Source organism: Dinoponera quadriceps, unplaced genomic scaffold (assembly GCF_001313825.1).
Source record: "Dinoponera quadriceps isolate SergipeBrazil2010 unplaced genomic scaffold, ASM131382v1 scaffold589, whole genome shotgun sequence".
Taxonomy (NCBI): domain Eukaryota; kingdom Metazoa; phylum Arthropoda; class Insecta; order Hymenoptera; family Formicidae; genus Dinoponera; species Dinoponera quadriceps.
In genome coordinates this window covers 987,604-1,001,155 of record NW_014554985.1, presented here as the reverse complement: position 1 = coordinate 1,001,155, position 13,552 = coordinate 987,604, and the positions used below count along the sequence as shown (strand labels likewise).

The window sequence follows — 13,552 nt, the reverse complement described above, 5'->3', positions numbered from 1 at the left end:
AGAAGAAAAAAAGCGCGCGCGCGCGGTGCTCGTCGCAATATGAAATTACAGACAAAAATAAATATCTTAATTAGGCATAAATCGAGAAAACGCGCTGATGACGATATTTTACGATGTAAAAAGTATGATTTGGTGCAGTAGAGGAGAGAGGAGAGAGAGAGAGAGAGAGAGAGAGAGAGAGAATCTACCCGATCGGTTGGCAATGTGTTAAAATATAAACAATATATATGAAACGGAAAAATAATAAATTATGTCGGAATGTCGATACACACCTCGGTTACAGAATTCCGCAGTAATTTTTACTTAAAAATTCTCTCCGTGTGTTTTTTGGAAAAAAGGCGAGCGTGGTGGCCGGGCGCAACGTGAGGTATGATTCGGAGAGTTTTGACTCATCGCTAGACTCGTAATTGGGGCGGGTATCCCAATGGAGCTGTTTCATAATTCAAACGTATGCGCGAGTCTCGCCCCGATAACGCAAAAATTTGGAATAAATCAGTGTCGGGAGATTACGGCGCATATTAAACACGCTATACATTGGGAAATCGCGTCGTTAATTTCAGTCATACGTGACATTTGTCTTATCTTTCCTTCGACAAATTAACGGTGGCATTGGCGCGAACAAATGCCGGCTCGAATACAATGGAATACAGTACTCGTGCGATACGAGTAGCTACCGTGTCATAAATTCTTCCCCGAGAGAAACAGGATGGTAATGTGTAACGAGATCTCCGATTTATAGAAAACGTGATTTTACAGCGTGACTGCGGATGTTTTTCGCAATATATATGTGCATATGTGCACCGTTCGCGATACAGGTTTTCGCGGAATTATTCAACGTTAAAAGCATCGGGAATCCATCATCTCAGGAGCGATGTCTCGTTTTTCTTACATCTAATACTCAGCTTTCTGTCGCAACAAGACAGAACGTTCTTGCAATCTGCAACGTGATACCGCACTGTGAGCGAAGACCGACGTCATCGGGCGTGCTGTACACGTACAATTTCCGCAAAGAACATGTCCCTCGGTCTGCTGTTGTCGGCGAGTTCGCCGTTCGTAAAAAGCTCCGAAGATCCGCAGCGAAATTTCCTAATGAGTGAGATCAAATTAATTCGACTGTTCGATTTTGACCGAGCGAACAATTTCGCGGAGAAAATAAATACGGCACGCGAAATAGAGAGATAAAGAGAGAGGAGAAGACAGTGACGAATAGTGACTTTTCGCAGCCTGATGTTAATACTATAATATTTCAAGGGCCTCTTAACTGCTTCTATATCTCTTTACACAAAATTCCTTAATTTTATAGACCTATGGAGAGATTTTTTATATTCCTTATATTCTTTCCATATTGCAGCACAAATACTATTTCAATTAAATAAATACATTTTTTTAAAGGAATTCCTTGTCTGTTGAATCGCTTTCATCTATTTAAAAAATAAAAATATTTCTTACGCGACAATTTGCAAAAAGATAGCGTGTTTTCAATGTGAGAAAGCTCAGAAATTATGATTGCTTTCAAGTGTAGGAATTATAGCAACTGAGGTTGAAATAATCAATTATTAATGTTAGACCATTGCCAGTGATGTAATAGACAATTCGAAATTTTATACTAAAAGAGACTTCCTTAGGGGCCCTGATACTCCACTATCAGTTTCTATATAAATCCGCTATTGGAAAGGGAGCACACAAATGGAATGATAAATCGCGGACAATACATTCTTTAAATAAATCCCGATTGCTTTTTCTTCTATTATTAATTTCCATCGTTTCAGACTTTCTGAAAAATCGAACAAGCTCGTCCTCTCTTTTTGATCTTTATTCCCGTTGCTCCGTGTAAACCACACTTTTCTCGCAAGCCACAACGTGACGCCAGATAGCAGACGATATTAAGCGTCCGGTACACGTACGATTCCCCCGCGAGAGATAGGTTGCCGTACACGTGCGCGACTCTGTGTAAAGTCGACCACACAACTTTATCTCAGGGGCACACCGATGTTAAACTTCGAATAGTTCGTCCAGACGTCCCGAGAAGAAGAGAAGAAGAAGAGAAGGACGAGAGCAGACGAGAGAAAAGACGGGGGAAAAGAGTATTTAAGGACTGAACGAAATTAATCAAAGGTTCTAATTCACGGTAGATAAAAAAAAAAAGAGGTAACACGCCACTTTTCCGTGAAAAAGGCGAACTTCTGCAACTCCCTTCTCAGATTCATCACAAAGGGGAGGCCGATATCGGGAAACTATCAGTCGCACGAACATGAGACGTACGAAACGAACTCCATCATTCATGAATACATATATCATTGATATATATAATTCAATAGTTTTCACCTCACTCGCGCACCAAATCTCCCTCTCTCTCTCTCTCTCTCTCTCTTTCTCTCTGCGACGTGTCTCCTCACGCTAGAGTTGAAAATGCACATGGCAGGAACAACATCTTTCGCAATAACATTTTAAGACTTTAGAGATTGGAAGGACGGATTAGATCCCGCGGGAGCCTGAGCGTCTCTCGCGATAAATATGACGCGACTACGTATATATTTTCTTATGTACTTTGAAATGAATTCATTAATGTGTCACACGGAAACTAGGCAAGAGCGGCTCTCTTTATCTCTATCTCTCTCTCTCTCTCTCCGTGCCCTCTTGGAACGGCATGGCGGTACGGTGATAAAAATTGCTCTCCTGGAGAATCGCTTTGATTAAATTAAGCCGCTTTATTTTATACGAGGAGCATTGTGTGCTAACTAATTTTAATTAAATTTAAAATTCATACCATTTAATTCTTTGTGATCTCGAATAGCGACGAGCTCGGACTTTCTCTTTGTAGTTTTGCGCGTTGCATAATCGTATCGCTGTGAAATTAAGTGACCGTGAAGGACGAAGTACGCACGCGTGCACGTATTTGAACACATTTGCATTCGCACAACATATATAAATAATAACACATAACGCGATTCGACCGTTGCTGTATTATCACCGAAATTACCGACATCCAAATTGGATCGTTTTATTCCTGTATCTTGCGTACACACACGCACATTTGTACATACACACACTCGCGTACGCGAGATTATACTGGAGATCTTAATGCCGGTAGCGCACTGGAAAGGTCGATAAATCATTATTTCGTAATCTAATTATGCCTCTCGAATATCATAAAGTACGATAGACCACCATTTATCAAGATAATTGATCGAGCACAATGCGAAGATATCGAAGCCCCGCGACTGCTATTCGCGTTACTTACAATGGGGATTTTGCCAATGGGCGTGTTAACGATTAATTTGTCCCGGAATTCGACATCTCTCCCCAGTGGTGGAATCTCCTCACAGGAGAGACGGCGACACTCTCTCCCCCCTCTCACCCCCGTCCGCTTTTTTGATCTACACCGGATACTGCCGCTTTTTCTCTCGCCTTTTGTTTCGAGCATAAAAGAACGATCTGGGGCATTCTGAATCGGGCGCGAGCCAGCGCGATGTAATTGCCCGCACATACCCCGCAGAAATCGTGGAATTTAAAAACGACACAAAGTTCGGCCCCTTTGTAAGTGCGAGCGGTGATCATTCCCTCCGCCCCCCCTTCGCGGGCTTTTAACCAAATCGGCCTGTTCTGAATTTTCCGATCGGTGTCACTTTTGCACAAATAATTTCCCTCCTTCCCTCTCCCCGATTGCTATTCGATTTGATTTTAAAGCGTCGCTCGGCCATTCTGCGGAAACTAACGAAGCGGAAGCGTAGGGTGTGTGCGAAAAAGAAATTAAGATTAACTCCGGTTCACCGCACTCGCATACCGTTATATGCGTTTTTGTACACGCGAGCGACGCAGTCCGTTCATAGGCCGAATCGTTCTATCATGGCGGTGCCCTCAATGGGGTGAGCGCGGAACGCGCGCGACTAGTTGATCAATACAACGAGGGTTGCCACCGAGGTGTGTGTACTCGCGTCTCCGCTCTAAGGACGCGCGCCAGCGATCGTTAATTTTATTTCATCTCGATTCCTATTCCCGCGAGAGACAGCATTTAAATAGGATTTGCGCCGCGTGTCGTTGGCGATGCTTATCGAGCGGCCCTTTCAGAACGACGAGGCTCTCTTAATGAGATCGACCGGAAAGATTTTGCCAGTCGCAAGGAGGGGATGTGAAAATTTCCACCGCGGAATTCCGTCGATATGATATTTACGACGACGGAGTTCGTTGAACGGACGAAGGAAGCCCGCGGCTGCAAGCACGAAAATCGACTGCCGACCGAATATAACGCACCACCGTCGGTAATAAGTGAGCGTAGAAGCTCTCGAGTGATCTTCATCTCATCCCAGATGAATTTTTACCTCATTTCCATCTAGATGAATCTGAAATCATCTAAGCATTGGGCGTATCGTAAAAAAGATCTAAGTGGACGCAATAGACAACGTTGTAACACGAGTGTTTCTCTGTTCCAGGTTTGTTCGAGACGGACGGCCTGCTGGTGCCGGGCACGATGTGCGACCACGAGTTCATCAGCTCGCAATTGACACCGCAGTACGGACGATTCTACTCGCCGCGGTACCCGTCCTCCTACCCGAAGAACATCCGGTGCTCCTACCTCTTCCGGGCGAGGTAACTAATCTGACCTACTCCTGAATCCGCTCGCTGTTCCGGCCCTAATCCATATATAATGCATCTCCGCGGCTAATCTCCGTCCTGGCCATACATCCACTGCCTTCGCGCGTTTAATGACGACAGTCCGCGATCCCGCTCGCAGTTAATTAACACCCAATCTAACGTATCGGACGATGCTCGATCATCTCGGACTCGGCGAACCGTTCGATAATACAATCTTAGAGAGAGATAGATCGGACAGACAGACAGATGCGTTATTTATTGAACGCTCTAGGACAAATATTCCCAAGTGTTAAAGGAAACTAGATTACTAATTCTTTCATATTCGTATTTACGTTATCTGACAAAAGTATTTTACGCCATCCTCCTCTTCTTTCTTATATTGTCGCGGATAAGTGTGATTCCAGGCAGCACAAAGTCCAAATTTGGAATATATGAAATGTATTTTCGACTTAAAAACGACTTAAAGATGTCTTATGTCTCGATTTTGGACATTTGTATTGTATGGGATGTTACTTTAGCAGAAATAGCTGGACGATTACTTAAAAATTCCCAGAGAGATTCTTATAACAATTTGTACCGGTTTGAATGTATTTTGGTGGGAATCCCGTTGCATGCAGTGTCTACACGCAGAGAATTTTTCTCCAAGATAAATATTCATGAGAGCTGAAAAATATCACAGTAATATCGCCCGGTTATACTAATTTCCGACTTCTGCATTAGCGGTTAATATGTCTGTCACCTGCTTGGACATCAAATTAATGATTATATGTTTAACTTTATACGTTAACCGATAATGTGCAGCAGCCAGAAGTTAGCCATACAGCAGAGCCGAAATTATGAAGGTAGCAGCCACCCGTGAAACTTTTCACTTTTCACCGAAAAAACTTGTAAAATTCACGAAATAAAAATTTATAAAAACTTATAAAATTTTTAAAACTTGTAAATTTATAAAATTCCATGATATCGTGCATCGTCGTATTTGTCATTACAAATGACGTTATACAACTTTCGTTACATCGAGATATGTATATTACTATAAATTACTATTTATACATCATGGTTCTCTAGCTTTAATAAATTTCATAGACAACCACTAGAGTTAGAGTTGGTTAAAGCTAATTAATTTAATATATATATTTTTTATTCTATTCCACCTTTTTCTCTATCAGTGGTAAAGTAAATTTACTAGTAATTTTAAATTATACTTATATTATATTATATTATAGCTTATAGTATGTTATATTAATATACTATATTATTAAACAAAAATTTTCTGTGTAACTTTTCGCAGTTCCTATGAAGAAATGTTTTTATGTTTTTGTACGGCATACTAAGGTACAACAAGTAGATCCAGCGGAGCTCTTATAATTCTAATGGAGATCTCGTTTCGAAAAGTGAATCTTCTAAACATCAGCTCGGGTCTTCCATTCTGAGTGATATTATAAGCAAGGCAGCTGACAAAAAAATTACGTCTCGCATTTGTTCGGAGTCACTGCAAATCATTGTAACAAGGAAAAATAAGCTCGTCTCTCTTGGGGGGATGTCGTACTTGAAAACTTTGACGGTAAAATATTGACTTCTTTCTGTAAAGTTTACGTCATATTGGCTACACAGAATTATACAAATATTTCTACACAGTGAAAGTACGTGCGAAAATTAATTTAAACATTGCTCAATATGTGACGGAAGCAATAAAAAATTTCAAAATTGACATCTCTGTCGAATTAGCATAAATACTGACTTAATACAAAAGTCTTGCAGTTTGTACAGAGTATGTCGATACTTCGATAAAAAAAAAAGTCAAAGGGCATCTATATACCTCAATTAAATGTAAAGGCTTAAACAGATACGAGAAGCAGAAACATTTTTATACATTTTGGTTAGATTTTCCGTTACAGTAAAAAATGTTGTGCAAATAACGATCCGTTGAAATTTGTATATTGCTTTAACATAGGAATATATTAAAAATGCACAAATATATATTAAATTAACATATTCACTTTGTTAAAGTAACAAAAAATTTCAGTGAACCCGTTATTTACCCAAAATGTTTTACTATGTAGATATGGCAAAACAGAGTAACGTACATTTATTCGCATTTGCATTTATATCGCACTTATATTTACATAAAATTTACGGAAAATACAAAAAATAGCGCGATCGTGTAACTGTTTGTGTAATATGACATTTTGAGGATCGCCTATATATGATCGACGTTTATCAAGTTGCGGCTTTGGCATCCCTTTAATCCTCTAGACAAATCTAACACCTGCATTCAAGGCCCGAGTTTTGTTTCTTTCGTCGTATCTGCCATGACACGTAACAGAACGAGCGAGAGAGAGGGAGGTACAAAGCGGACGTTAAATTATTAACGCGCCGCGGGGAAAGAGCGTCGAAAGTCGGGCCCTTCCCGGTTGACGCTGTTGAATTTTCCTGCCGCGGTTTCGCCGTCATCGGAAATTTTCCGGCTTCCTGCCGGCGGCCTCAACTTTCGTCGTTCCTCATCTCGGCTCCTTGTTACACAGCCGCCGAAAGTTCATGCCCGTTCTGTCGCCCGTTTCGTCGTGGCATAAAAGCTGCACCCGGATAGCGGGAAAAAGCGGCAAGTTCTTGGCACGAAGCTTCCCCTCCGCAGGAAGCGCGCGTTCCATGCCATTCTCTAGCCGTTGCTTCCGCGAAACAACGCTACCGAGGCTGCTCGTTCACTCGCACGCTCATTCGCTCACACGCTGAGAGAGACCCCGGGCGAAAATGTAATCCGCCGAATGTCGACCGGCGAAACGTTAACAAGCGGCGAGTATTAATCCGCCGCGTCGGAAGAGGGGAAACATTATTTATCGCGCGTCGCCCTAATCTCGAACTCGCGCCCACTTTTACACGCTACGCCTACGCGAACTATACGCTATAATTCACCGTTCCGTGCCGCTGAACGGTCATCAGTTTCGCGAATGTCTGCCGGGTTATCAAAGGAAATAGTCAACGGAGTCGAGTCGGAACGTCGCTCAATCGTGATGAATTTAATCGCGGCGCCTCGCCACACCGCCGTGTCGGGGTCAGCGCGAGGATATGATTTCCGTAGTATTGTGGGCCGCTGCTTAATTGCAGTAATTGTATCAAAGTAGCATTCGCATACATACGTCTGACAGTTATGTCAACGCAACGCCGCCATGCGCTATAAAGCCGGCGGATACGTATGCATATATATATATATATATATGTATTTATATATGTATGTATGTATGTATACGAGCCAGTCTATCCGTTAGGTATTCATGGCATTCACTCTGTATTAAGGTGCCGCAATGTTCTCAATAATTCGTCTTTGTCACGCGACGATCGCGTTCTACGAACCACGTGCGCGTCTCTAAACGCTCGTTTCGTCATATACGAGAAAGTTATATAAGTGTTCATAGTCCTATATTTAAGATCGCCTCAAGTTCGTTTCCGTATTGTACGGCTAATTTCATTGGCTACATAACGTTCGAAGGTGAAATTAAGTTTACGATTTTAAATGTAAGAAGAATATCGCTCATAAACTTAATCCTAAAATACTAATCCTCTTTTGGCGTGATCAAATTGATAAATAGATTAAATAGGTAAATAGATCTTCTTAAACCCTGCAACTTCTATCTGGAATATTTCTTTTACAAAATTGATATCTTTCCAAATATTTCGGAGTCTCGGCCTTTTATATGCGCTCTATATAAAGACACTCAGTCAACACATCCAGTTGTTGCTATATAACTTGGAAATAAAACAGTTATATAACGAAAATGTCATAACATTTATTATAATAATTTTGTAATTTTACTGTCTTTTCGTATATATAACTACCCGGTCAATACATTTAGTTGCTGCTATATATACATAGAAATAAAAAGTTATATAACAAATATGTGATAAAAGTTATATTACAGTTTTGTTATTTTATTGTCTTTCTATACGGAATCAACTATATATAGTCAACACAGCTGTTTTTTTTTTCCACGGAATAAATTTTTTCGTTATATTTTTTTTATTTTTCGACACAGTGCTTTCTTATAGAGAAGTGCTCTCTGTCGTTTAACCATAAATCTCTCTTCGCAAAAAGAAAGAAGAAGGGGGAGATTTGGTCTCGGTGCGCTGTTCGCAGCCGCTGCGCCGCCGCCGTTTTAACAAATTCATACGCTGGGTACGCTTATAACGAAATTAATTACAGCTCTCGCCCATCTTGTTTCATTAGTACCGCGGGGGTACAAGATAAACCGCGCGCGTTACGCGGCACCGCTCTGGCAAAAAATGTGTGTAATAATATTTCCACATTCGCATAAAAATGCGCGCGCTTTAATATCGCGCGTCGTATTTAAAATAGCCCCATCGCGGGGGCTAATAAGTAATATTACGGGGCGATCGCGTATTCACGAGACGAGAAAACGCGCGTAGATTAACTCGCTTTATTCCTGTTCCAGATTGAAGGAGAGAATTCGCCTGGTCTTCGAGGAGATCTCTCTGCAAAAAGGAGACCTGAGGTGAGTAATGTTGCCTCTATCTTCGCACCTTCGGTCGCTCGTCGGCGACCATGATGACGACGACGACGACGAAGTAACACGCGAAACACGTACCTCGCGAGTAACGACAGCGGGGAATAAATCAACAAATTAAAGATCATGCCGCGCGCACGCGCACTGCCCCTGCGGCGCATTCACCGCGCCTGTTTCGAAATTTCGCCCCGCATAAATGGCTCACAAATGTTTCCCCTTCCGACGGCGTCCCGTAGTTGATAGATTCTCAAGAACAACGTTCGGTGCGATGTGGGAGGGAAGAAGTTTGCCGTACGTACCGCATATTCCGGAGATAGAAATTAAGTTTCGCAAGTTTCGAGAGAGAGAGAGAGAGAAAGCGGGGGAGATTTAGCGGGAGGATCAAAGTCGCGAATTCGACGAAGTATGACCAGGGCTGCCTCGTCTATGTAAAAGATGCGCCATTAAGCCCCCCGTTGCGATAGGACGGCATCGACGCGACCTGCCGATTTAAAAGTTTCAAACTGTCGCCCGTGCGACGCGTTGGAAACAACGCGCGCGACTAAAACTGTTCGCGAAGGAGAGGTGCCAGAAGGAGAGAGAGAGAGAGAGAGAGGGATGCTCTGGACGGACATAAATCGTCGTCGGACACGACGTCCCTCCGCTCGGGCGATAAGTTAAGTTCGGAAATTACTATTTCGCACGTCCGAGATGCGATTCACTTCCCTGCGTTGGTCTCATTTTTATTCGATGATTAACACTTTTCCGAACACTCGCTCGATAGTGAATTTATCGATAGATACATAGAACAATCATATATTCGTGGATTAGGCTATTTGGAACAAAAAAGTCACTTCGGCCACTTCGAATCTTTCAACTCCCATCGTACTTTCCGCGCCAATAACCCCGCAACTCGAATGAGGCACGAAATGAAAGGCACGCGGCTGTTAAAAACTTGAAGACGCGTTTGTGTGTGCACATGCGTACATACACCCAACGGTGAGCAGTGCAACATTGGTTTTGCGCGACTTTCGGAAAAGAGGAAAAAAGAATAATCAAACTTAGAATTACGAGGGTATTCAACCGGTTATTGCCGAAGACGAACACGCTTTTTACAACTTCGGTAACAGGTTCCACATCCGTCAACTTTGTCGAGTTTTCACGGAAAGCCAGATGTAAGGTATCGCATAAAGGCGAAACAACTTGGACCGTATTATATCGAGCACAATCCCCGGATTCCGAAATTTTAACTCTATGTTAATTTTTAATTCTACAACACAGTATGAGCTGAAATAGCAAAATAAGTTTAATTCTAATGATAAAATTTAGCCCTACTTTGACCATTGTATTGTTTTAAATTTCCTCTTTCGCATTTCTGTTATTTAGCAATAAAACAAGTTTTTAAAAAAGTCTTTTAAACACTTATTTGAACTTTTATAATTAAAGTATCGAGGACATTTATAGTTTCACGAGGTAACATTAAAATGAAATCCGCAGAATTAAAGCTTCAAGAGAAAGAGAGAAAGAGAAAGAGAGGAAGGAATTAACAAGTGCCGTGAAAATAGGTTTTTCGCAGGTCGGTAAATTATTTAAATAGATCAGGCTTGCGGTCGGTTTGCACTTTTCCATGGGTAACCGCCATCCCTGCTTCTCTCGTTTCATAGCATTTAGATTTCTCTCGGAGATATAAGATCGATCTCAGGAATGATATTAAACATTGAGCAGCGTGTGGGGCAACATTCGCCAAACCCCATACGATTTCAAGTTAATACCATCCTCGAGATCGAGAGTCTTACATCTCCGAGAGGTATCTAAATGCTATGAAACGAGAGAAGCAGGGATGGCAGTCGGCGGTAACCATGGAAAAGTGCAAACCGGCCATAGGCCTGAAGTAAACGCAGACACTCTTTTATTTAGAAAGTCAATAAAGCATCCTTTCAACTCGGGTTTTTCCTCGATTTCCAACGAATATCCGAGTCGAAATTTTGACCATAAAATAAAATAAAGCAATTAATTAGATGTTATGTGCCTAAAAGTTATTTGTACTTTTGTAGAAAAATAGTAACGTGCAGTCTAATAATTATCATTCACAACACGGTTACATAGTAAAAAAGTCAAAGCAGCATTAAAATTTGGATTCGATTGATCGATCCGATATAGTAGTAGTAATACTCTTTAAGGTCGCCGCTAAAGAATTAATCGGTTTCTCTCTAATACGGCCGAGTGGTAGTTATCGGGGGCCGCGAGGAGAGTGCTCTCTCGCGGTGCGAAAGCCAAACGCTTTTCTATCAATTATTTATCCACCCAGCGAGAGAGAAAACACGTCACCGCCGCTCTTAACAACTTAATCACGAAGCACTTTTCTCCGCGGCCCATGAAGCTTTCATATGTGTGGCCCACCCGGCGGAAGTATACGGTAAATTTTAAAGACGCCCCCTTCAGACGGACATCTTCGTTACTCTAATTGTGAATTACGACTCCTGTCGGTTATTAACGTTTAAGAGTTAACGAGGCGCGGTAACGAGCATCGGAATCGCGGGGGCGAAACTTTTCTATTTAAAACTTTTTCTTCTCCCGATGCAAGCATAAACCTCGTGTGTGGATTCGCCGGCCGCTCAAACGTGGCGTACGCCGCGCGATAAGCGCGGAAGACGGATTAAACACGCGATAGTGATTAACGCGCGATAAAGCCGGCGCTCTCTCGCGAATTCTCTTCATTTACGACTCTTAAATCTAATCCCGTAATTGACGTGCCGGTAATTAACCGACGTAAACACACGTCGCGAACGATATCTGATCTGCCATCTCGTTTGCCTTCGTCTGTCGCCTCGTCCCGCGCGCGGGGAATCAAATCCGCCGAATCGAGGATTAATTCCGGAGTAAAATCTCTCCCCCCGCGCGCGCGCGCGCGCGTCCGCAGCGATCGTAAAAGTTACTCTGCGCTATCTGAGCATTTTATCGGCGACGACACGAATAGATAATCGGCGTCGATTGGCTCTAAGGTAAAACATTCTGGTCGGTGGGGCTGGCGCGGGCATGAGATAAAGATTCTCTCTCTCTCTCTCTCTGTCGACACGCGGGGAGGCGTAAAGCCAAACGAACCATTAAACTAATCAAACTAACTCGTCGGGAATGTTTGTCGAGGAGCGATAATGGCGCCGACAACGTAGGCGTTGTCGCCCCGATATCGAGTAACGTTGATCCGGAGCCTGCTGAAGCTGATTCGCGCGGAGCCGACGAACAATCGCGCGAGGAACCTAATAGGAATAGGCGAGGTGTCGCCCCCTTCCCGAGTCCTGCTGAGTCCTTTGGAGCGATTTTCTTGCTCAATGTCTTCTCCGATATGTGCGCTGCCGTTTGAAGTATATCTCGGAACAATGGACAACGTGTCGGCCGTATATCCGGGGAAGCGAGGGCTACTTTACGCGTCCCCTGCATGGAATCTTTCCCAGATTTTTCCATTTACAACATAGGTTCCGATTAGAATACCCAAACTCGTCCGAAAATATTAGGGGTACCCATAAGTAATGTCGTTTCTTTTAGATCGAATAAATATCCACTACGAGGTTCTGAATCCCACAATGAAATCATAACTGCTGAATATTATTGCACACAGCTCGATAGACTGAGCTTTACTTTGCTTGATTAAACTGATAAACTGTACTAAATATTATATAAAATAAAATTATGTATAAATATAAAAAAAATGACGTTACTTATGGGTACTCCTAATGGATTATTTAACTGCGACATCAGTTGGAAATCTCATTCTTATCCTAAATGTATTTTCCGCTTCTTGCGCAAAAAATGTCTTATTGAAGAAAACTCTATTATTTAACGGAAAGAACGCTATTATTTCAAATAATATCTTTCAACCAAATAAAATACTATTTGGTTACAATAAATATGTAAAATGAAACAAATATTCTTTTTATAAGAAAACTCGTTGCAAACACATTTTTTTATTTAAGATAAAGACACATATTCGTTGAAAAATCTAACGGTCGTATTTATTAATCGAAACGCTAGTTTCTTCGGAGCGTGTCAATGATGAAATTTGTTTGGATGTGATAAAATTGATTAAATTCGAAGAAATTTTTTTCTCAGTGCAGTTGAAAATTTTCTTCAAGTAAATTTCCAGCGGGACAAACGCGCGGCATGTCACCGTTCCTGGGGCAACTGCGCAATCTATTGTGAGAACACGAGCCGAAATGTCATTCCCAACGTCATGAAGCAAGTATATTTTCGTCGGTCTCGCCGACAATAGACAACTTATTCGCGGATGAATGATATCACTGTCTTTCCTATTATCGGTTTTAATTTGATTCTCACCAAAATAGTGCGTAGTAGGCTTATTATATCCGAAGAGGTCACACGTAAATAAGAAAAGTGAAACCATATATGGAAATGCGTTTGTGTTAATTTTAAAATTCGTTCAAGTGATGATATTTAAAGAGAGA

At 41.9% G+C, this 13,552-nt stretch overlaps 1 protein-coding gene across 1 annotated transcript in view; it reads left to right on the top strand.

Annotated features, from left to right (window-relative positions):
• LOC106742700 (neuropilin and tolloid-like protein 1) overlaps positions 1–13,552 on the top strand; it is a 132,591-nt gene that overhangs the window by 109,805 nt on the left and 9,234 nt on the right. The window contains exons 5-6 of the mRNA XM_014615897.1: positions 4,431–4,587; positions 9,042–9,101. Of these exons, the coding sequence (XP_014471383.1) occupies positions 4,431–4,587; positions 9,042–9,101 (217 nt within the window). The remainder of the gene's footprint in view (positions 1–4,430; positions 4,588–9,041; positions 9,102–13,552) is intronic.